The sequence below is a fragment of the Salmo salar genome, chromosome 10 (genome assembly GCF_965601325.2).
Source record: "Salmo salar chromosome 10, fSalSal1, whole genome shotgun sequence".
NCBI classification, from domain to species: domain Eukaryota; kingdom Metazoa; phylum Chordata; class Actinopteri; order Salmoniformes; family Salmonidae; genus Salmo; species Salmo salar.
The window spans coordinates 60,413,536-60,437,392 of NC_138300.1; the positions used below are offsets into that span (position 1 = coordinate 60,413,536).

Below are 23,857 nucleotides of genomic sequence, written 5' to 3' on the forward strand. Positions count from 1 at the left end.
TACTATGAGCCCGTCCTCCGATTTAAAGTGGCACCAGCCACCACTGATAACCATACATCTGTTGATGCTTCTGGACAGTTGTGGGCACTAATAAAGTTAAGACGAGCTGCAATATTGACAGAACAATTGCAACACGGCTCTGTAGCGTCTCCTAGCGATAGTTTATTTAAAACTGAACCGCTGTACAGGGTTCACCCTTTTTAGTGCCCGCAACCGACAGAAATCTCTCTACTGTTGGTCATTGTTGAATCTTTCTACTCTTTGCCATTCTTGACAGAAATCTCTCTACTCTTTGCCATTCTTGACAGAAATCTCTCTACTCTTGGCCTTTGTCTTCACTTACTAGATATAACACAGTTATTACAAGAATGCCGAGGTACTCTTTTCACTACTAAACTGTTCCCTTCTCCCCTGTCCTGTTGCAGCTTTCTTCTGCGACTGGGCTGCGCAGCCTGCCTGGACTACTTCACAGCACAGGGTCTGACCAACATCTACCAGATCGAGAACTATAACTTGGAGGTGAGGCCTTGCCTGTCGCACGCACCACATCTGCATGGATAGACTCAGAGGGAAGGGTTGGGTGGCTTCAAAAGGGCCTGAACCTTCATGTATTTCTATCTGAAGGCGTCTTGTCCATTTTTTATTGTCTTCTGACAGATGGTATTATTGTAACACATGTCAAGAGTTGCCATTAACTATCAGTGCAGAGTGAGTTGTCGTGCTGTCTTGACGTTTCTCTCTCTCTAGCCTGAGAGAGAGACAGAGAGAGACACAGAGACAGAGAGAGACACAGAGACAGAGAGAGACACAAGAGACAGAGAGAGACAGAGACAGATAGAAACAGAGACAGAGAGAGACAGAGACAGAGAGAAACAGAAGACTAAAAGAGACTAACCCCCAGTGTGTGATGTCATCCCTGTCCACAGGACCTGTCCCGGCTGAAGATCCCGCAGGAGTTCCAGCACGTCATCTGGAAGGGTATCATGGAGCACCGGCAAAGCATGGAGTTCTCCCCTCCTCCCCACATCCTGCGTACCTCCAGCGGGGCCTCCACCGTCAGCGTAGGGTCCTCCGAGGCCCGCGGCGAGCGGGTCATCGACGCCGTGCGTTTCACCCTGCGCCAGACCATCTCCTTCCCTCCGCGTGACGACTGGTCCGACTTCTCTTTCGACCTGGACTCCCGACGCAACAAACAGCAGCGCATCAAAGAGGAGGGTGAATAGAGACACAACTCTGGCCGGAATTTCAATCTAAGTCGAGTTGTCGGGAAAGAAAAAGATTTTAAAAAAGAAAAGCGCACTGCAACAATGGGTCTGTAAAAGGTCATTTCCCTGACGTTCACAGAGAGTCGCTTTTACAAAACGCTGTGGATGTCAGCTCAAGCATATATATTAGCTTTTTAAAAAAGTAGAGTGCAGTGCTCTTCTCAGCAATGCACCTTGAATTGAAGCCCCTGGCTTTGTCCCCTCTTCATATGTCATATACACCTTGTTGACCAACCCACTCTCCTATCACAGTACAGAACTAGGACATCTCTGCTTTAACGTTCTAAGCTCAGATATCCTAAACAGCAAAATACTATGCAAATAAAAATGCACTTATTTTTTTGTTGTTGTTATTAAGCCTTCATTAGCTGCCAGCTAGATGAGAGAAAACAGCTATATTCTTTATTTTTTAAATCAAATTTCTTGGAGACAAAGCACTTAAGAAATGCTTTTGTGATTGCTTTGATATTGTTTTATAGTGTTTATTATCCATTCCAATGTTAAAGCATGACTTGAGAGAACTTTTTTTGGGGGGGGGTTTTGTTGTTGTTTTTGGCTGAGATTCAATCCAAGGCGCGTTATAGAACAGGACATTAGACAGACAAGATTTTTTTCCCTGACGTTAAGACATGTATTTATGTCAGTGTTTCGCCGTTGACTCACTTGGTAAACTTCTCTCAGCTGCCATAGGGGTTAGCGTGAGCCAAGCTAAGAAGACTCCTCACATTTAAAACAGGCGAGTGGCGGCATCTATTGGCCATATTGGTACCGCACCAAACGCCGCTAAATACATGACAAAATGGAGTCCTTTTATTAACGCCTGCTGAAGCATCAATTACGGTCATCACTAGTTACCAAATCAGAATTATGGCGAAACCATTGCTTATTTCTATCATTTATCTTCTTAAAATCTGATTTTAAACCTAAACCCCCCACTGCTGATATTATGCCTAACCTTAAAGACTAAAAATCACATTTTTTGTTTTCATGAACTTTCACGATATATCCATTTACATTTTAGTCATTTATAGCAGACGCTCTTATCCAGAGCGACTTACAGTAGTGAATTCATAATTTTTTTTGTCTTCCGTACTGGTCCCCCGTGGGAATCGAACCCACAACTCTGGCGTTGCAAACACCATGCTCTACCAACTGAGCCACACGGGACTATATCCGTTTTGACTTTGTGGCTGTGGTAACTAGTGACAACCTTAAAGAACTTTTTAAAAGTCCAAGTGTACTATGCTGCTCTATACAACACGTTGGGTTGAATCCCAGTCTCTGCTGCTCAATACCGGACTGTTATGGCTGCCTGTTATTTTCTTTTAATTCACAACACTGTTTTGACCTGATTGTATACACTTCAAGATACATATTTTTGACTTCCTGTCAGAGAGAAGTGTTAATAACATGCTGTTTCTACCGTGCCCGTGTTAAACCTCCTCCCTCCGAGATGTTCAGGAAACCTGGGAATGTTAACCCTAGTGTTTAGCCATCGTGTTTATAAGTACCTAATGTATTTCTACGTGAACGAGAACAATGCATCATCATCACACAAACCGTTGTACCTGAAGTATTTACGTTAGTGATTACTCAGTAACTGAAACGAACAAGAAACTCAATATGCTCATAGACCTTGATGTTGTGACGGCGGTATCAATAAACGTGACTGATTGTGACGGCGGTATCAATAAACGTGACTGATTGTGACATCAATAAACGTGACTGATTGTGACATCAATAAACGTGACTGATTGTGACATCAATAAACGTGACTGATTGTGACGGTGGTATCAATAAACGTGACTGATTGTGGTATCAATAAACGTGACTGATTGTGGTATCAATAAACGTGACTGATTGTGGTATCAATAAACGTGACTGATTGTGGTATCAATAAACGTGACTGATTGTGGTATCAATAAACGTGACTGATTGTGGTATCAATAAACGTGACTGATTGTGGTATCAATAAACGTGACTGATTGTGATATCAATAAACGTGACTGATTGTGACGGTGGTATCAATAAACGTGACTGATTGTGACGGTGGTATCAATAAACGTGACTGATTGTGACGGTGGTATCAATAAACGTGACTGATTGTGACGGTGGTATCAATAAACGTGACTGATTGTGACGGTGGTATCAATAAACGTGACTGATTGTGACGGTGGTATCAATAAACGTGACGGATTGTGACGTGGTATCAATACACGTGACGGATTGTGACAGTGGTATCAATAAACGTGACGGTGGTATCAATAAACGTGACTGATTGTGACGGTGGTATCAATAAACGTGACGGTGGTATCAATAAACGTGACTGATTGTGACGGTGGTATCAATAAACGTGACTGATTGTGGTATCAATAAACGTGACTGATTGTGGTATCAATAAACGTGACTGATTGTGGTATCAATAAACGTGACTGATTGTGGTATCAATAAACGTGACTGATTGTGATATCAATAAATGTGACTGATTGTGACGGTGGTATCAATAAACGTGACGGTGGTATCAATAAACGTGACTGATTGTGAAGGTGGTATCAATAAACGTGACGGTGGTATCAATAAACGTGACTGATTGTGACGGTGGTATCAATAAACGTGACGGTGGTATCAATAAACGTGACTGATTGTGACGGTGGTATCAATAAACGTGACGGCGGTATCAATAAACGTGACTGATCGTGACGGCGGTATCAATAAACGTGACGGCGGTATCAATAAACGTGACTGATCGTGACGGCGGTATCAATAAACGTGACTGATCGTGGTATCAATAAACGTGACTGATCGTGGTATCAATAAACGTGACTGATCGTGGTATCAATAAACGTGACTGATCGTGACGGCGGTATCAATAAACGTGACTGATCGTGACGGCGGTATCAATAAACGTGACTGATTGTGACATCAATAAACGTGACTGATTGTGACATCAATAAACGTGACTGATTGTGACATCAATAAACGTGACTGATTGTGATATCAATAAACGTGACTGATCGTGACGGCGGTATCAATAAACGTGACTGATCGTGACGGCGGTATCAATAAACGTGACTGATTGTGACGTGTACGCCTTTCGTATTGTTCGTGCCCCAAATGGCACCCTACGCACTACTCGACCAGGGGGTTCTGGGCAAAGGTAGTGCACTATATAGGGAATAGGGAGCCAGCCCTGGTCAGAAGTAGTGCACTCTATAGGGAATAGGGGGCCAGCCCTGGTTAAAAGTAGTGCAGTATATAGGGAACATGGCACCATTTGGAACACATGCATTGCCTGCTTGTTCTGCCTCCTATATGTAACCTGGTGTACAGTCTGTTGAGAACATTTCTGGCCAATATTTCTCTATTGCAGATGATGCTAGAGACTGTTGTAATATTGATGGATTTTTTTTTTTTTTTTGGAACCACATTTTCTAAACGTTATTATTATTGTTACGGTTTAACTTGATAAATGGCCAAACCTATTGAGATCATTGTGTACACACACACACACACACACACAGTTATTTTCTACATGCTAAGTATTTTCCCAAAAAGGGTAATTGACTAAAAACAGTAAGTATTTTCTGAATAAGTTTTGTGGTTAAAAGCCAGAACAGTAAAAGGAATTAGGTTTATTTGTATTCATTAAAATGAATAAATCTGGTCCTCTCACAAGTCATTGTTGTCATTGTTGTAATACTACACACGGTCAGGGGAATGTTGCCATAAAACACAGTTCTATAAAATGGTACATCATTGAGATGTTAGAGAAACATGACCCTAGTTTGTTGTCGTTGTCGTCAAGAACATTGAAAGCAGAAACTAGTACCATCTAAAATCGGCTGTTCCTTATTTTTCTACAATGTCTTGTAAATATATTGCAATGTACTTATTTTGATATAAACCAAAAAATAAAAATACTGCCTAGTTATCAAATGTTGTTGGGAGTTTGTACAGATCACATTTATAGTGTCAACAATCACTAAACAGAAAAGAAGAAAAGGACAAAAAAAAAAACACACGAATATTTCAGAAAGAACAGACGACTAAAACAACAGACATGATCTATAGCAGAATAATCATTAATGTATTCATATGGAATGTTTTTTGTTTGGTAAACCTCTTGGCAGTACTAAGTCAGTGTGTACACTATGTGGTCCTCCTCAGTGTTTGAGAGAAAACAAAAGAGATTAACCTAACGAGCAATAGGTGGTATAACGTTTCAGTTTAGAGGGAGGGGGTTTCATACCAGAGCTCTGTAACCAACACAATAAGACAAAGACCTGCGGCCAGTGGGAAGGGAGGTTCACAAATCAAATCTAAATCGTATTTGTCAAATGCGCAGAATACAACAGGTACAACCTTACCGTGAAATGCTTACTTATAAGCCTTTAACCAACAACGCAGTTCAAGAAATAGAGTTAAGAAAATATTTACCAAATAAACTAAAAGTTAAAAAAAATTAAAATGACAATAACGAGGCTATATAGAGGGGGTACAGGTACCAAGTCAATGGGTACAGGTAATTTGAGGTAATTTGTAAAGTCCAACAGAGCTCTAACCAACACAAGGAGAAAAGGAGGAAAGGACTAAGGGTTGTGAAACCAGACTGACCCCAAACAGAACGTGAGCTGGCAGATCAGAGCCGGTTTAAAACCAAGGATAGAAACAGGTATACTACGTGAGAAATAAAATTTGTCCTGAAGGAAAACAGTGAATGAGTCTGAATTCTTTTATAATTCTAAATGAAACAAACATCTCTCCTGAGATTCAACAATCTGGTAACTTCACGAACGCAGCAAATAAACCTACATCGTTAATTCAGAATATTTTAATGATTGTCAGTATTTACACATTATACACAAGACTGAGGCAGGAAGTCAAACCTCAGTTCATTCAATGTACATAGTCAAAATAAAGTCAACTCGGTACTTTCTGTCCCACTGTAGAGAAAAGGACGGTAAAGGGTCCCTGGGTTGAGGCAGAGCCAGTGGCCTGATCCAACAGGACGAAAACAGCCAGGCAGTACCTCAATCTGTCCAATAACAACACAGACAACTTTCCTTTGTGTCGTACTGGATTCCAGATGACCTGTCACTCCACACAGTCCCATCTCTGTCGAGGAAGCAGTCTACCAGTCACTCCACCAGGGGGAGGTGTTATGATTAGCATTCCCGGAGTTGCCTCTCAAATGGCCCCTTACCCCCTTACATAGTGGCCCACTCAGAGCCCTATGGGCCCATGGTCGACAGTAATGTACTCTACAGAGGATAGAGTAACCACATAGCCCTAGTCACTGGACCTGACCACCTGATTCAGGGATACTACAGGGTTCTCCCCAAAGAATGCAAAAGAGGGGGCACAGTGCCACCTTGTGGACTAACAGCGCCACTACATAAAATAAAAAATATTAAAGAAAACAATTTCTTTTTTTAAACTTTATTTATCATACAAGGCCTTTTTTTGCTCTAGATTGCAGGAAATGGCTGTTACAAATGTGCCAAAAGGGGGGGGGGCATGTTTGGTTTTTGGTCCAGCACTACACAGCTGATTTAAATGATCAAAGCTTCATGAAGAGTTGGTCCTTTTTATTAGCTGTGTAGTGTTAAGAACAACAAACAAAACGTGCTCCGAGTTTGGGAAACGCTGGTCCTGGTGACTGAGTCGACTAGGTACCGTCTGTCACATCACTCCACCTCTGCCATGTGAGTCACCTCCACAGTCTGTATTACCTCCTGCTGCTCCACGGTCTGTGTAACTTCCTGCCCTCCATCTCTGTCCTGCTGCTCCACGGTCTGTATAACCTCCTGCTGCTCCACGGTCTGTATTACCTCCTGCTGCTCCACGGTCTGTATTACCTCCTGCTGCTCCACGGTCTGTATTACCTCCTGCTGCTCCACGGTCTGTATTACCTCCTGTTGCTCCACGGTCTGTATTACCTCCTGCTGCTCCACGGTCTGTATTACCTCCTGCTGCTCCACGGTCTGTATTACCTCCTGCTGCTCCACGGTCTGTATTACCTCCTGCTGCTCCACGGTCTGTATTACCTCCTGCTGCTCCACGGTCTGTATTACCTCCTGCTGCTCCACGGTCTGTATTACCTCCTGCTGCTCCACGGTCTGTATTACCTCCTGCTGCTCCACGGTCTGTATTACCTCCTGCTGCTCCACGGTCTGTATTACCTCCTGCCCTTCATCTCCCTCCATCTTCACCCCCCCAGGCAGCACACTGTGCTGGGACAGCACATAGTTCACCACTTGCATGATACTCTGGTCCGACAAGGTCGCGACCCCGTCACCCTGTACGGCCTGAACCGCTTCTACTGCCTCCACGGTCTCCTCCGTGATCAGCACCGTCTCGATCTCCTCGTCCGGCGGCGGCTGGACGGGCCGGAGCTCGTGGGGGAGATCGGACCCCAGGACGGAGACGGCGTGTTCGACCTGAGTACCCTGGTTGTGGAACTGTAGCGTATCTTTCTCCAGCATGATCTTCCCTGGCAAGAGGTCGCCGTGGTATTTGGTCATGTGTTTCCGTAAGGAGCGGGCATCGATGTGGGCCTCCTGGCACTCGGGGCACACGTAAGGGCGCTCGCCCGTGTGGGTGCGTACGTGTCTCTTCAGAGAGCGGGCGTCGGCCCACGCTACGCCGCACGTCAGACACTCAAATGGTTTGACTCCTGAGAGAAGAGGACAGTTGTTAGGAGACAGGGAAACATACAGAACTACGCTGTAGTCATACAGCCACCCAATCAACACACCTCTGTATGACCAGTGACTTTACTTTGTTTTAGACGGAGACATTAAGACACAGTTGAAGTTGAACAGTGTTTGTTTGCATCTTATATCCGTTTGAGATGTTTCTCTCATTAACCATCAGCATAGACGGCTCCATCTCAGGTTTGGGTACATTTCTCCAGCCTCATCCGTCAGGTTTATCATAGAAAAACAAGTGGCAGGGCTGCCATTAGGTTGAAGAATGACAGATTGTGGCTGTGTGTGTGTGGCGTGGTGTGTGTGTGTGGTGTGTGTGTGTGTGTGTGTGTGTGTGTGTGTGTGGCTGTGCGTGGCTGTGTGTGTGTGTGTGTGTGTGTGCGTGGCTGTGTGTGCGTGGCTGTGTGTGCGTGGCTGTGTGTGTGTGTGGCTGTGTGTGTGTGCGCATGCGGCTGTGTGTGTGTGTGTGTGTGTGTGTGTGTGTGTGTGTGTGTGCGTGCGCATGCGGCTGTGTGTGTGTGTGTGTGTGCGTGCGCATGCGGCTGTGTGTGTGTGTGTGTGTGCGTGCGCATGCGGCTGTGTGTGTGTGTGTGTGCGTGCGGCTGTGTGTGTGTGTGCGTGCGCGCGGCTGTGTGTGTGTGTGTGTGTGTGTGTGCGTGCGCATGCGGCTGTGTGTGTGTGTGTGTGTGTGTGTGTGTGTGTGTGTGTGTGTGCGAGCGCATGCGGCTGTGTGTGTGTGTGTGTGCGCATGCGGCTGTGTGTGCGTGCGCGCGGCTGTGTGTGTGGCTGTGTGCGTGTGGCTGTGTGTGTGTGTGTGTGTGTGTGTGTGTGTGTGTGTGTGTGTGTGTGTGTGTGTGTGTGTGTGTGTGTGTGTGTGTGCGTGTGGCTGTGTGTGTGTGTGTGTGTGTGTGTGTGTGTGTGTGTGTGTGTGTGTGTGTGTGTGCGTGTGGCTGTGTGTGTGTGTGTGTGTGTGTGCGTGTGGCTGTGTGTGTGTGTGTGTGTGTGTGCGCGCGTCTCACCCTGGTGGTTGTTCATGTGTCGTCTGTACTCTCTGAGCTGGGTGAACTTTCTGCCACAATGTTCACACCCTCTCTCTAGGTTCTGCTTTACTCTGCCCTTCTTGCCATGCGTGGCTTTCTTCACGTGTCTCCTGAACAGAGCCTTCTCAAAGAACTCCTTACCGCAGACGTTACACCTACAGGACAGAGAAGCATTATCAAACACCATCTAGGTAACCCTTTTTTTTTACATCAACGGGTGTCAAAGTGCTTTAACCGGCCTGCCTCACTCACTCGACAGAGAAGACTGTCTCTCTCACATTTTGACTAAGTCAAAGCTGATGGCTGTGAATGCATTAGTGGGGACTCACCTGTAAGGCTCTGCCACGCTGTGGGACTTGACATGGGAGTACCAGTCCTTCTTCCAGCTGTAAGACTTCCCACAAATCTGATACAATACATAACAGAACATTACAGAACATTATCTAACAATAGTACCTCACGATATGATAGAACCTCATGATAGAACCTAATAATAAACAATAACAATCTAATAACAATCTAATAACATAATCACAATCTAATTCTAATCTAATAACATAATCTATTCTAATAACAATCCAATCTAATAACAATCCAATATAATAACACAATCTAATAACACAATCTAATCTAATAATCTAATAACATCTAATAACACAATCTAATAACATAATCTAATCTAATAATCTAATAACAATATCTAATAATCTAATCTAACAACATAATCTAATAACAAAATCTAATCTAATAACAATCTAATATCAATCTAATATCATAATCTAATATTATAACATATCATAATCTAATAAAATATAATATATCATATAATATAATAATATAATAACATAACCTAATAACATAATATCATAATCTAATAAAATATAATCTAACAACATATAATAATCTAATAACATAATCTAATAACATAATATACTGCTCCAAAAAATAAAGGGAACACTAAACAACACATCCTAGATCTGAATGAAAGAAATAATCTTATTAAATACTTTTTTCTTTACATAGATGAATGTGCTGACAACAAAATCACACAAAAATAATCAATGGAAATCCAATTTATCAACCCATGGAGGTCTGGATTTGGAGTCACACTCAAAATTAAATTGGAAAACCACACTACAGGCTGATCCAACTTTGATGTAATGTCCTTAAAACAAGTCAAAATGAGGCTCAGTAGTGTGTGTGGCCTCCACGTGCCTGTATGACCTCCCTACAACGCCTGGGCATGCTCCTGATGAGGTGGCGGATGGTCTCCTGAGGGATCTCCTCCCAGACCTGGACTAAAGCATCCGCCAACTCCTGGACAGTCTGTGGTGCAACGTGGCGTTGGTGGATGGAGCGAGACATGATGTCCCAGATGTGCTCAATTGGATTCAGGTCTGGGGAACGGGCGGGCCAGTCCATAGCATCAATGCCTTCCTCTTGCAGGAACTGCTGACACACTCCAGCCACATGAGGTCTAGCATTGTCTTGCATTAGGAGGAACCCAGGGCCAACCGCACCAGCATATGGTCTCACAGGGGGTCTGAGGATCTCATCTCGGTACCTAATGGCAGTCAGGCTACCTCTGGCGAGCACATGGAGGGCTGTGCGGCCCCCCAAAGAAATGCCACCCCACACCATGACTGACCCACCGCCAAACCGGTCATGCTGGAGGATGTTGCAGGCAGCAGAACGTTCTCCACGGCGTCTCCAGACTCTGTCACGTCTGTCACATGTACTCAGTGTGATCCTGCTTTCATCTGTGAAGAGCACAGGGCGCTAGTGGCGAATTTGCCAATCTTGGTGTTCTCTGGCAAATGCCAAATGTCCTGCACAGTGTTGGGCTGTAAGCACAACCCCCACCTGTGGATGTCGGGCCCTCATACCACCCTCATGGAGTCTGTTTCTGACCGTTTGAGCAGACACATGCACATTTGTGGCCTACTGGAGGTCATTTTGCAGGGCTCTGGCAGTGCTCCTCCTGCTCCTCCTTGCACAAAGGCGGTGGTAGCGGTCCTGCTGCTGGGTTGTTGCCCTCCTACGGCCTCCTCCACGTCTCCTGATGTACTGGCCTGTCTCCTGGTAGCGCCTCCATGCTCTGGACACTACGCTGACAGACACAGCAAACCTTCTTGCCACAGCTCGCATTGATGTGCCATCCTGGATGAGCTGCACTACCTGAGCCACTTGTGTGGGTTGTAGACTCCGTCTCATGCTACCACTAGAGTGAAAGCACCGCCAGCATTCAAGTGACCAAAACATCAGCCAGGAAGCATAGGAACTGAGAAGTGGTCTGTGGTCACCACCTGCAGAACCACTCCTTTATTGGGGGTGTCTTGCTAATTGCCTATAATTTCCACCTGTTGTCTATTCCATTTGCACAACAGCATGTGAAATGTATTGTCAATCAGTGTTGCTTCCTAAGTGGACAGTTTGATTTCACAGAAGTGTGATTGACTTGGAGTAACATTGTGTTGTTTAAGTGTTCCCTTTATTTTTTTGAGCAGTGTATAATCTAATAACATAATATAATCTAATAACATAATCTAATAACAATATAACAACATAACAATATAATAACATAATCTAATAACATAATAATGACTATTCCCCACCTGACACTGGAAGGGTTTGAGTCCCAGGTGTTTGTTCATGTGCTGCTGCAGGTCTTTGGCCTCAAAGAAACTTCTATCACAGCTGGAGGAGGGATACAGTCATGATGGGTAGAACAGAACATGTGCACGAATGCATTACAAACACACACAAACTGCACAAAGAGATGGGACAGTCATGATGGGTAGAACAAAACATGTGCACGAATGCATTACAAACACACACACACAAACTGCACAAAGAGATGGGATGATCTTTTCTACATATTTGATATCTAGTTTAAGTCGTTTAAGTTTACACTCCCTAAAAATATTTTAAATATTTACATTTTTTAATAAATGAATATAGGGGAAACACTGCACACATGGCTACAGAAAACAAGAGCGTTTAAGAAAGAAGCAGGTCCTTACTGACTACAGGGAAAGCCTCGTACGTCAGGTCTGGGCTGGTGTCTCTTTAAGTGTTTACTCAGACCAGAGGCTCGGTGGAACGACCTCCCACACTGGGTACAGAGATACTTCGATTCACCTAGAAGACATTTAACAGAGATATTATAACCAGAGATACTAGATTCACCTTGAAGACATTTAACAGAGATTGGACCATAAGATTCTGAATCAAACTACAGGTAACTGCTGAAATAAAAGGAAGCACTTGACTAAATGAGGGATACAAAAGCATATTGAAAGCAGGTGCTTCCACACAATTGTGGTTTCTTTGTTAATGAAGCAATGAACATCCCATCATGCTTAGGGTCATGTATAAAAAATGCCCAGTTGCCCTATTATTTTGGCTACCATGGCTAGAAGAAGAGATGTCAGTGACTTTGAAAGAGGCGTCTGGAAGGAGCATAGGTGGGTTTGTGTCTCAGTCACCAGATCTCAACCCAACAATAACACCTATGGTAGATTCTGGTGAGGTGCCAGAGACAGCGTTTTCCACCGAAACACCAAACGCCGGCCTTTCTAGAAACCATGGTAGATGCCTTGCCAGGCCTTTTTTTCTTTGCAGAACAGCTCTGATTTAAAATCGGCTCAGAAGTATGACAAAGGGATGTGTAAGGTCAACTGTAATGTATATAGACAGACCTGTGTGAATACTGGTGTGTTCCTCCAGACTTCTCTTACTAACAAAGGATTTGTCACAGAGCAAACAGTGGAACTGTTTAACAGCGTCGTGAAGACCTCTGTGCATCTTCAGGCTGTGTTTATGAGCAAACGTCTTCCCACAGACCCTGCAGGAGTGGGGACGCACCCCTGTGGAAATGATCATTAGAATAACAACGAGGAGGAAGAAAAGAGAAAGAAGACTGGATTTATAGAAGGCTTTTCCACCTAAGTCCACAAAGGGGGAAATTCACTAACCAGTGTGGTTTAGCATGTGGATTCTCAGAGAGTACAGCTTAGGAAGAGTCTTTCCACAGATGTCACAGACAAACTCTCTCTTGGTGCGTCCCTTGGCCCTGCCGTCCACCTCGAGGCCCTCTTCACCGTGGGGATGGGGGACCCTGACCAGGGTGGGCCTCTGACTCTTCTGGTGCTTGTGTCTGGTCAGATGGGCCTTCAGAGAGGCAGCGTACTGGAACTCCTTGTTACACAACTAGAGACCAGAGAGAGAGAGACCAGAGAGAGAGAGACCAGAGAGAGAGGAGGAGAGAGAGAGGGAGAGAGAGAGAGGGAGAGAGGGGAAGAGAGAGAGGGAGAGAGAGAGAGAGAAAGGGAGAGGGGAAGAGAAAGAGAGAGAGGGAGAGAGAGGAAGAGAGAGGGGGAGAGGGAGAGAGAGAGAGAGAGAGAGAGAGAGAGAAAGGGAGAGGGGAAGAGAAAGAGAGAGAGGGAGAGAGAGGAAGAGAGAGGGGGAGAGGGAGAGAGAGAGAGAGAGAGAGAGAGAGAGAGAGAGAGGGAGAGAGGGGAAGAGAAAGAGAGAGAGAGAGGGAGAGAGAGGAAGAGAGGGAGGGAGAGAGATGGGGGAGATTTGAGCAGGATTTCTAATGTACTGTATTTATTACACTTGGCAAATAAACTTGAAAGAGGGATAACTTTAACAAAACTCCCCACCGAGAACAAATCACTGATATATGACAAAAACATCAAAGCCATGTGACTGCCAGTCATTTTACATGACTCCGAGACAGACATATAGACAGCAACAGACCTGTACAGGGTAGCGCTGCATACACTAATATAGTCTCTGATCTGGAGAACAGTGTTGTTGCTACGTACACTAATATAGTCTCTGATCTGGAGAACAGTGTTGTTGCTACGTACACTAATATAGTCTCTGATCTGGAGAACAGTGTTGTTGGTACGTACACTAATATAGTCTCTGATCTGGAGAACAGTGTTGTTGCTACGTACACTACACTAATATAGTCTCTGATCTGGAGAACAGTGTTGTTGGTACACTACACTAATATAGTCTATGATCTGGAGAACAGTGTTGTTGGTATGTACACTAATATAGTCTATGATCTGGAGAACAGTGTTGTTGGTACGTACACTACACTTGAATCGCCTGGTCTTCTCGTGTTTGAGTGTGTGCATGATGAGAGCGTAGCGTCGGTGAAACGACAGTCCACACTCTGAACAGGCGTGTTCTCCCGCCACCTCACTCCCTCTATCTGGATGGGCAGGGCCATGCTCTGGCCACTCCCCCACAGCCTGCTCTGTGATAGGCTCAGCTCCGTCTGCCACGCCCTCCACTGACAGGATCTCCTCCATGTCTGTCTGGATAACGGTCTCCATCCCAACCAGTGATGCGGCCTCAATCACTTTAACTGGCCTCTTAGCGAGTCCGCCTCTCTTCTTAGGGGTGTTGGGGTGATATTCGGGGGAGAGATACAGAACAGTTAGGATGGGTGAAACCTCTCTTTCTCTCACACACACACACACACACACACACACACACACACACACACACACACACACACACACACACACACACACACACACACACACACACACCTCAAAGTCTGCTCTGTAAGACTAATGCATTATCCTTGCTAATTCCATCTACAGTGTCGTGAAAACATACACCTTAGCCAAATACATTTAAACTCAGTTTTTCACAATTCCTGACATTTAATCCTAGTACAATTCCCTGTCTTAGGTCAGTTAGGATCACCACTTTATTTTAAGAATGTGAAATGTCAGAAGAATAGTAGAGAGAATGATTTATTTCAGCTTTTATTTCTTTCATCACATTCCCAGTGGGTCAGAAGTTTACATACACTCAATTAGTATTTGGTAGCATTGCCTTTAAATTGTTTAACTTGGGTCAAACGTTTCGGGTAGCCTTCCACAAGCTTCCCACAATAAGTTGGGTGAATTTTGTCCCATTCCTCCTGACAGAGCTGGTGTAACTGAGTCAGGTTTGTAGGCCTCCTTGCTCGCACACACTTTTTCAGTTCTGCCCACACATTTTCTATAGGATTGAGGTCAGGGCTTTGTGATGGCCACGCTAATACCTTGACTTTGTTGTCCTTAAGCCATTTTGCCACAACTTTGGAAGTATGCTTGGGGTCATTGTCCATTTGGAAGACCCATTTCCGACAAAGTTTTAACTTCCTGACTGATGTCTTGAGATGTTGCTTCTATATATATATATATATATCCACATAATTTTCCTTCCTCATGATGCCATCTATTTTGTGAAGTGCACCAGTCCCTCCTGCTGCAAAGCACCCCCACAACATGATGCTGCCACCCCCGTGCTTCACAGTTGGGATGGTGTTCTTTGGCTTGCAAGCCTCCCCCTTTTTCCTCCAAACATAACGATGGTCATTATGGCCAACAATTCTATTTTTGTTTCATCAGACCAGAGGACATTTCTCCAAAAAGTACGATCTTTGTCCACATGTGCAGTTGCAAACTGCAGTCTGGCTTATTTATGGCGGTTTTGGAACAGTGGCTTCTTCCTTGCTGAGCGGCCTTTCAGGTTATGTCGATATAGGACTCGTTTTACTGTGGCTATAGATACTTTTGTACCTGTTTCCTCCAGCATCTTCACAAGGTCCTTTGCTGTTGTTCTGGGATTGATTTGCACTTTTCGCACCAAAGTACGTTCATCTCTAGGAGACAGAAGGTGTCTCCTTCCTGAGCGGAATGTCGGCTGTGTGGTCCCATGGTCTTTATACTTGCGTACTATTGTTTGTACAGATGAACGTGGTACCTTCAGGCATTTGGAAATTGCTCCCAAGGATGAACCAGAATGGTCGAGGTCCAAAATTTATTTTCTGAGGTCTTGGCTGATTTCTTTTGATTTTCCCATGATGTCAAGCAAAGAGGCACTGAGTTTGAAGGTGAGGCCTTGAAATGCATCCACAGGTACACCTCCAATTGACTGAAATGATGTCAATTAGCCTATCAAAAGCTTCTAAAGCGATGACATCATTTTCTGGAATTGTTTAAACTGTTTAAAGGCACAGTCAACTTAGTGTATGTAAACTTCTGACCCACTGCAATTGTGATACAGTGAATTATAAGCGAAATAATCTGTCTGTAAACAATTGTTGGAAAAACGACTTGTGTCATGCACAAAGTAGATGTCCTAACTGACTTGCCAAAACTATAGTTTGTAAACAAGAAATTTGTGGAGTGGTTGAAAAACGAGTTTTAATGACTCCAACCCAAGTGTATGTAAACCTCCGACTTCAACTGTATCATTCAGTGTCAGAAATATGCAAAAAATAGAGAAAATCAGAAAGGAGGAAAATAGTTTTTTCACGGACAGTAACTCTGATTATGTTGGTGTTATAGTCTACCTTGGGGGTGTTGGGGCGCTGTGTGGATACTGGGGCGCTGTCCTTCTCCAGCCCCATGTGTAGTCTAACGTACCCCCCCTCCCCAACAGAGCGCTGCCGTAGGCGTCTCTTGTAAGGGTCATGGGTCCCCTGCATATCTTCCTGCATCTCCTCTGCAGGAGTAGAGACTGGCTCTGGCACCACCTCATCAACAGGAGGCTCCTCCACAACTTCCTGTTTGACTTTGGCAGGACGCCCTCTCTTCCTCTTGGGGATTTGTGGAGCAGGGGGAGGCTTGGGGGAGGCCTGGGACGCTGGCTCTGCCTTCTGGGACGCTGATGATGACGATGTTGACACATTCTCCTGTGGTGTTAGTGTCACTACAGCCAGATGGACCACGTCTGTAGGGGCCACCTTCCCTGGGTCCACACTGATGAGGAAGGCCCCTGGCTCCGTGGAAAGGGGAGACCCATCTCCCTCGTCCCCGTCTTGCGGCTGCTGCTCCAGGGCCAGACACGCTGACACCACAGCCAGGGACTCAGTGGCTCCAGCCTGGCCCCTGTGGGTCACCACCGTCATGGTCTCTGCCTCTCCAGTAGGGGAGATGAGGGTGACCGACTCGCCTACCCGGGCCTGGCTACTGTGGGTGACTAGAGTCACCGTCTCTGACCCAGCCTCCCCAACCACGGTCATAGTCTCCTCTGGTTCACTTCCCAGAGCCTGGGTGACTACAGACGTCAGATCCCCTCTGAAGGCCTCTGCTGTGTGGGTCATGACAGCCAAGGAGTCCAGGTCGTCCCCTGTTCCAGCTAGCCCGGTATGAGTGACCACGGCATGGCCGTCGCTCCCGATGGTCATAATGTAGGCCCCGGGGTCTTCATTCAGGGCCTGTTGGGGTGCAGGTTGGCTGGACACCACCGTGTGGATGTCTCCTTGCTGGTAGACCATGAGCTTCTGCTCCTCTACCTTCTTGTGGACGGACTCACAGATCTGAAGGACCTCTGCCATCAGAAGGTGTCGAGCCAGCGTGGCGACGTCGGCCATCACACAGAAGTTGAAGCAGAGGTTAGAGGTGTATGCAAACTCTAGCAGGGGGAGGAAACTGACCTTGCTGAAACCTGAGAGGGGAGAGAGAGAGAGACAAGTGTGGCTCAGTTGGTAGAGCATGGTGTTTGCAACGCCAGGGTTGTGGGTTCGATTCCCACGGGGGACCAGTACGGGAAGAAAAAAAAAATGTATATGAAATGTATGTATTCACTACTGTAAGTGGCTCTGGATAAGAGCGTCTGCTAAATGACTAAAATGTAAAATGTTAGTTGTTCCTCTGACAAAAAACACTTCAGTAAGATGGTAATATTCATGCATTTTCATTATATTACACTAAGATTTAGTCACTACCACTCCAGAAACAGACTAATACGGTACTAAATGAAGTACTGTTGCTCTCCTGGTGTCTGACCCCATCTGTCCCCATGCTGTCCTCCTGGTGTCTGACCCCATCTGTCCCCATTCTGCCCTCCTGGTGTCTGACCCCATCTGTCTCCATGCTAAATGAAGTACTGTTTCCCTCCTGGTGTCTGACCCCATCTGTCCCCATGCTAAATGAAGTACTGCTGCCCTCCTGGTGTCTGACCCCATCTGTCTCCATGCTAAATGAAGTACTGTTTCCCTCCTGGTGTCTGTCCCCATCTGTCCCCATGCTAAATGAAGTACTGTTTCCCTCCTGGTGTCTGACCCCATCTGTCTCCATGCTAAATGAAGTACTGCTGCCCTCCTGGTGTCTGTCCCCATCTGTCCCCATACTGCCCTCCTGGTGTCTGCCCCCATCTGACCCCATGCTGCCCTCCTGGTGTCTGACCCCATCTGTCCCCATGCTAAATGAAGTACTGTTTCCCTCCTGGTGTCTGACCCCATCTGTCTCCATGCTAAATGAAGTACTGCTGCCCTCCTGGTGTCTGACCCCATCTGTCCCCATACTGCCCTCATGGTGTCTGCCCCCATCTGACCCCATGCTGCCCTCCTGGTGTCTGACCCCATCTGTCCCCATGCTAAATGAAGTACTGTTTCCCTCCTGGTGTCTGACCCCATCTGTCCCCATGCTAAATGAAGTACTGCTGCCCTCCTGGTGTCTGTCCCCATCTGTCTCCATGCTAAATGAAGTACTGTTTCCCTCCTGGTGTCTGACCCCATCTGTCTCCATGCTAAATGAAGTACTGTTTCCCTCCTGGTGTCTGACCCCATCTGTCCCCATACTGTCCTCCTGGTGTCTGATCCCATCTGTCCCCATGCTGCCCTCCTGGTGTCTGACCCCATCTGCCCCCATGCTAAATGAAGTACTGCTGCCCTCCTGGTGTCTGTCCCCATGTGGTCCTGTGTGGTTCAGTAAGAGTATAGTGCTATCAACACCAAAGTTGTGGGTTCAAGACCCACAGGGATCACATGCTAAAACGTATACACGATAAGTACACTACATGACCAAAAGCCTGTGGACACCTGCACATCGAACATCTCATTCCAAAATTATGGGCATTAATATGGAGTTGCCCCCCCCCTTTTCTGCTATAACAGCATCCACTCTTCTGGGAAGGCTTTCCACTAGATGTTGGTAGATTGCTGCAGGGACTTGCTTCCATTCAGCCACAACAGCATTAGTGAGGTCGTGCACTGATGTTGGGTGATTTAGGCCTGGCTCACAGTCAGTGTTCCAATTCACCCCAAAGGTGTTTGATGGAGTTGAGGTCAGGGCTCTGAGCAGCCAGTCAAGTTCTTCCACATCAATCTCAACGAACCATTTCTGTATGGACCTCGCTTTGTGCACGGTGGCATTGTCATGTTGAAACAGGAACGGGCCTTTCCCCAAACTGTTGTCACAAAGTTGGAAGCACAGAATCGTCTAGAATGTCATTGTATGCTGTAGCCTTAAGATTTCCCTTCACTGGAACTAAAGGGTCCCGAACCATGAAAAACAGCCCCAGACCATTATTCCTCCTCCACCAAACTTTACAGTTGGCACTATACATTGGGGCCGGTAGTGTTCTCCTGGCATCCACCAAACCCAGATTCGCCCGTCGGACTGCAGAGATAGTGAAGCGTGATTCATCACTTCAGAGAACGCCGTTTCCACTGCTTAAGAGTCCAATAGCGGCGAGTTTACCGGAGAAGCTCTAGCAGTGGAGAAATTTGACGAACTGACTTGTTGGAAAGGTGACATCCTATGACGGTGCCACCGTTGAAAGTCACTGAGCTCTACCGTACGGGCCATTCTACTGTCAATGGAGATGGCATGGCTGTCCGCTCGATTTTTATACATGCGTCTGAAATAGCCCAATCCACTAATTTGAAGGGGTGTCCACATACTCTTGTATACATATAGTGTACCTTTAAATACATGTCTTACCTGAGAGGTCGACCACCGCTTCGTGACTGGACACGGCTCCCTTCTCTATAAAGAGCTCATTAAAGTAGTCGCTGCAGGCAGCCAGCACAGCCTTGTGAGCCCTGTGCTCCTCGCCCTCGATCAGCAGCGTGATGTCACAGAACTGGTTGTTGAGGCGCTGCTGGTTCAGCTTGTCCAGCATCGTCTGACCGTGTCTGGGAAGGTACTGCTTCACCACGCCCTTACTGTCCACCTGCAACACAATGGTTTCATCTTACTGTCCACCTGCAACACAATGGTTTCATCTTACTGTCCACCTGCAACACAATGGTTTCATCTTACTGTCCACCTGCAACACAACACAACTGTCTCATCTTGCTGTCCACCTGCAACACAACACAACTGTCTCATCTTGCTGTCCACCTGCAACACAACACAACTGTCTCATCTTGCTGTCCACCTGCAACACAACACAACTGTCTCATCTTGCTGTCCACCTGCAACACAACACAACTGTCTCATCTTGCTGTCCACCTGCAACACAACAACTGTCTCATCTTACTGTCCACCAGCAACACAACAACTGTCTCATTTTACTGTCCACCTGGAACACAACAACTGTCTCATCTTGCTGTCCACCTGGAAAACAACAACTGTCTCATCTTGCTGTCCACCTGGAAAACAACAACAACAATACACCAATTCATGGGCTAATTTCAATATTCATCATCCATAATTTAGTAAACCAAACCATTTCTTTTTTGTTTCTTTGTGTGAGTGAACAAGAGTAAACAGTAGGAATGAGCATCTAAAAACACAGATGAGGCAGGTCCATGTAGCCTACATCACATACAACATGCACTGTCCTACTTAGTTCAGTTACCTTAACATGCACTAGCCGCCTCAGTTAACATGCACTAGCCGCCTCAGTTAACATGCACTAGCCGCCTCAGTTAACATGCACTAGCCGCCTCAGTTAACATGCACTAGCCGCCTCAGTTAACATGCACTAGCCGCCTCAGTTAACATGCACTAGCCGCCTCAGTTAACATGCACTAGCCGCCTCAGTTAACATGCACTAGCCGCCTCAGTTAACATGCACTAGCCGCCTCAGTTAACATGCACTAGCCGCCTCAGTTAACATGCACTAGCCGCCTCAGTTAACATGCACTAGCCGCCTCAGTTCAGTTATGTTAACATGCACTAGCCTCAGTTCAGTTATGTTTCTTGTTAATTGACAATAGACTAAAGAAAATATATTACATTGAAGAGATAAGGCTACATACATCCCAAAGGTATTCAGAAACACTTACAAAGACCAGTTCGTGTTTGGCTACTGTTTTGGGGCTCCGGGTCTTGTGATGGATGGAAGTCACAATGTCCATCTCATTGTCTCCCTCCTCCTCCTCCTCTTCCTCCTCCTCCTCCTCCTCGCTGGCTGGGGTTGTGACCCTCCTGCGTCTCCCCGGTCGGCCAACCAGTCTGGGTCCGGTATCGTCCTCCGGTAGCCCCCTCCTGTCCTGTCTGTTCTGGCACTGGCTACATTGTCTCATGTAGTCCTTCACCTGCTTCAGAATACCTGATAGATACACAGGGTAAATCACATTGCATAATGTATTACCAATGAACAGTATGCACACACACTTGCTGCGGTTGCAAGACGTATTCCACATTCATTATTATGCTGCATTAGTACTACTTTCATCACATCAATAAAAATGTAATTCATTTAAGGGCAAATTTCTGTTTTTGAAAGATGTTGGGCATACATGTGGAGAGGTTGGCATTACATCTGAATATTGATGAGTGGCGTGTGTTGACAAGTATACCATGCATTGACCAATCAGTTGGTAGAGCATGGTGTGTGCAACGCCAGGGTTGTGGGTTCGATTCCCACGGGGGGCCAGTACAAAATTTGTATTTTAAATGCATGAAATGAAATGTATGCATTCACTACTGTGAATGCATACACTGTAAGTCGCTCTGGATAAGAGCGTCTGCTAAAGGACTAAAATGTAAAAAATGGTTCGCTATCTAGTTAGCCACAGATGAACTGTCAGGGAAGACTGTAAACTGGTGTTTTGTTTTACGCATTTTCTCAGACCTAGATAAAATAACATTTTTGTTGCCAGATAATTTAGCAGTCGTATGCTATTTTACCTCTCCACCAATACTTCTGAGAAATGGATTCCCAAGTGTGATGCTGGTTGAGGTGCTCTCCTCCGGCGACAATGTGGGACTCGTCGATAAGTTCTTTCCTCCGTCCTGCCTGCAACACCACTTCCAACTCGGTGAATTCATCCAGGCCTTTCTGCCTTCTCTGGTAGTACAGTGTGCCATTCCGCACGACATAACAAGCGGCTGCTTTACGAATCTTTCTTTTAGTATTTCCATGGGTCCCTGGGGCGTACGGCTCCCGCTCGTCGGACAGATAACGTCTGATGGCTAAGTAGCTTTCCTCGCACGACATAACCTTTAATTATCCGTGCGCACAACACAAATTACGATATTTATTTCGAAGAAAATGTCCTCTTCGATCTTTTAATATTAAACGGATTTTTTAAATCCGTTTTAAAGTACCACATAGTATAAATAAAGCGATATAAATACAATATTTCGGGTAATTTCGAAGTGGGAACGCAGTTCTTGAACGTGAGGGGTGGACTTGCATGAACAGACAAAATGGCTGCTGCACAACCGGATGTTGCGTAATAAATGGCGGAAGATAGAGAAATGACGTTACACCTTACCTTTCCGACCACAAGAGGGCGCAATGTTTCAAGAAACCGCAAGAAACTGGGCTATAATCTCTTTCCCATGCGCTTTAAAGCTAAAATTCTTCTAGTGTAATTATTTTTGTTATTATGCATCTTTCTATTATTTTCTCGTTTGCATATTTCAATGGGTAATGGTAATAAGAAAACCTTGAATATTTTACTTGTTGGAATAAAGTACAAAAACGGTTAGTGATCCGGTATCCTTGGGATTTCCCTACCCTAAACTCTACCCCAAACCTTAACCCTTACCCTAACCTTAACCCTTACCCTAACCTTAACCCTTACCTTAACCTTAACCCTTATCTCAACCATTTTAAATGTAAACTTCAATGGGGTTGACGTCAGAGTCGGGACGTCCCAATTGGATCCTGTTTAGATTTTTTTTCATTCAGTAACAGCAATGTAATGACCTTCCTCTTATAGCCCTTTCATCCAGTAGGTGTTCCCAGGTGACTGGCAGGTGCCAGTGTGTGGTGGTGTCAAACTCCACAGTTACCAGTGCCACTATGCATCGTGCCCTTCAGATTCCCTCCAAGGAAGGACATTATCGGTACGGTTAGGAGCAGGCGGGGCATTTAGGAGTAAGGGTGGATTTTTCTGGGAGATTTGACTGTATTACATTACTAATTAACATTATCCCTTTACCACAAACACAAAAAAAAATATTTTATTAGCCCATCGGTCGTTCCACGAAGAGTAGCTTTTGCTTCCCTTTGATATTTTAAGTGGAAATTCTGCACCAATATTGAATTAAACTCTGTTATATTAAATGAAGTGCCCTTTAATATAGACCACATGGAGAACTCAATAACATTTTAGTCATTTAGCAGACACTCTTATCCAGAGCGACTTAAAGTAGTGAATGCATACATTTCCTATATTTTTCCTCCGTACTGGTCCCCTGTGGGAATCGAACACACAACCCTGGCGTTGCAAACACCATGCTCTAGCAACTGAGCCACACGGGACTCGCATTCAGCATTCAGCAAACCCCGTGTCACTTCTAGGAAAATTTTAAGGCTCTTAACCCCAACATTTCTCCATGTTTCATCGTCATTGTGATGCCCTAGTTATCTTTGTTGCTTTGACAGTCATTTCTGTACATTATTTATTTCATATGATTAGTGATTCATTTCCATCTGTCACTCATTTTAAGGTCAACCCTCTTACGTGACCTGAACTTTCGTTTCAATACAGTGAAACCATTTCTTTTAAAATATATATTTTTCCAAAGAAACGTTGAACATCTAATAGTCAAATCATAGATTAAAAGCAGGTGTTCTGGTTCTACTCTTTATGTAAAAGCAGGTGAGCTGGTTCTACTCTTTATGTAAAAGC

General features: G+C 45.3%; 2 protein-coding genes across 7 annotated transcripts in view; one reads left to right on the forward strand and one right to left on the reverse strand.

The window, feature by feature from the left end:
• LOC106576565 (tumor protein 63) overlaps window positions 1–5,201 on the forward strand; it is a 173,303-nt gene extending 168,102 nt beyond the window's left edge. For 4 of the 5 annotated variants that reach the window (XM_045687990.2, XM_045687993.2, XM_045687992.2 and 1 more), the window contains 2 exons: window positions 426–519; window positions 927–5,201. In XM_045687990.2, coding sequence (XP_045543946.1) covers window positions 426–519; window positions 927–1,223 — 391 coding nt within the window. In that variant the 3' untranslated portion in view covers window positions 1,224–5,201. The remainder of the gene's footprint in view (window positions 1–425; window positions 520–926) is intronic. The other variant, XM_045687996.2, reaches the window with a different exon arrangement.
• Window positions 5,202–6,081: 880 nt separating this feature from the next.
• Window positions 6,082–22,429, reverse strand: LOC106560622 (zinc finger and BTB domain-containing protein 11). 2 transcript variants are annotated; one of them, XM_045687989.2, is made up of 12 exons: window positions 21,903–22,429; window positions 21,056–21,321; window positions 19,764–19,995; window positions 16,388–17,484; window positions 14,124–14,426; window positions 12,993–13,227; window positions 12,717–12,884; window positions 12,039–12,156; window positions 11,631–11,712; window positions 9,345–9,421; window positions 8,995–9,170; window positions 6,082–7,941 (listed from the first exon to the last, which is right to left on the reverse strand). In XM_045687989.2, exons 1-12 carry the CDS (start codon window positions 22,210–22,212, stop codon window positions 6,953–6,955), a joined length of 4,053 nt encoding a protein of 1,350 aa, XP_045543945.1. In that variant the 5' UTR covers window positions 22,213–22,429; the 3' UTR covers window positions 6,082–6,952. The 2 variants fall into 2 exon arrangements, with proteins under 2 accessions (XP_045543945.1, XP_045543944.1); XM_045687988.2 differs by having other exon boundaries at window positions 14,124–14,429; window positions 21,903–22,428.
• Window positions 22,430–23,857: the final 1,428 nt, after the last annotated feature.

Excerpts from the sequence above, each read along its gene's own strand:
- LOC106560622 (XM_045687988.2), bottom strand. The coding sequence starts at position 22,212 with ATGTCGTGCGAGGAAAGCTACTTAGCCATCAGACGTTATCTGTCCGAC. Across the intron at positions 17,485-19,763 it reads AGCGGTGGTCGACCTCTCAG|GTTTCAGCAAGGTCAGTTTC; the intron begins GTAAGACATGTA and ends CTCCCCTCTCAG. Across the intron at positions 14,430-16,387 it reads AGCGCCCCAACACCCCCAAG|AAGAGAGGCGGACTCGCTAA; the intron begins GTAGACTATAAC and ends AACACCCCTAAG.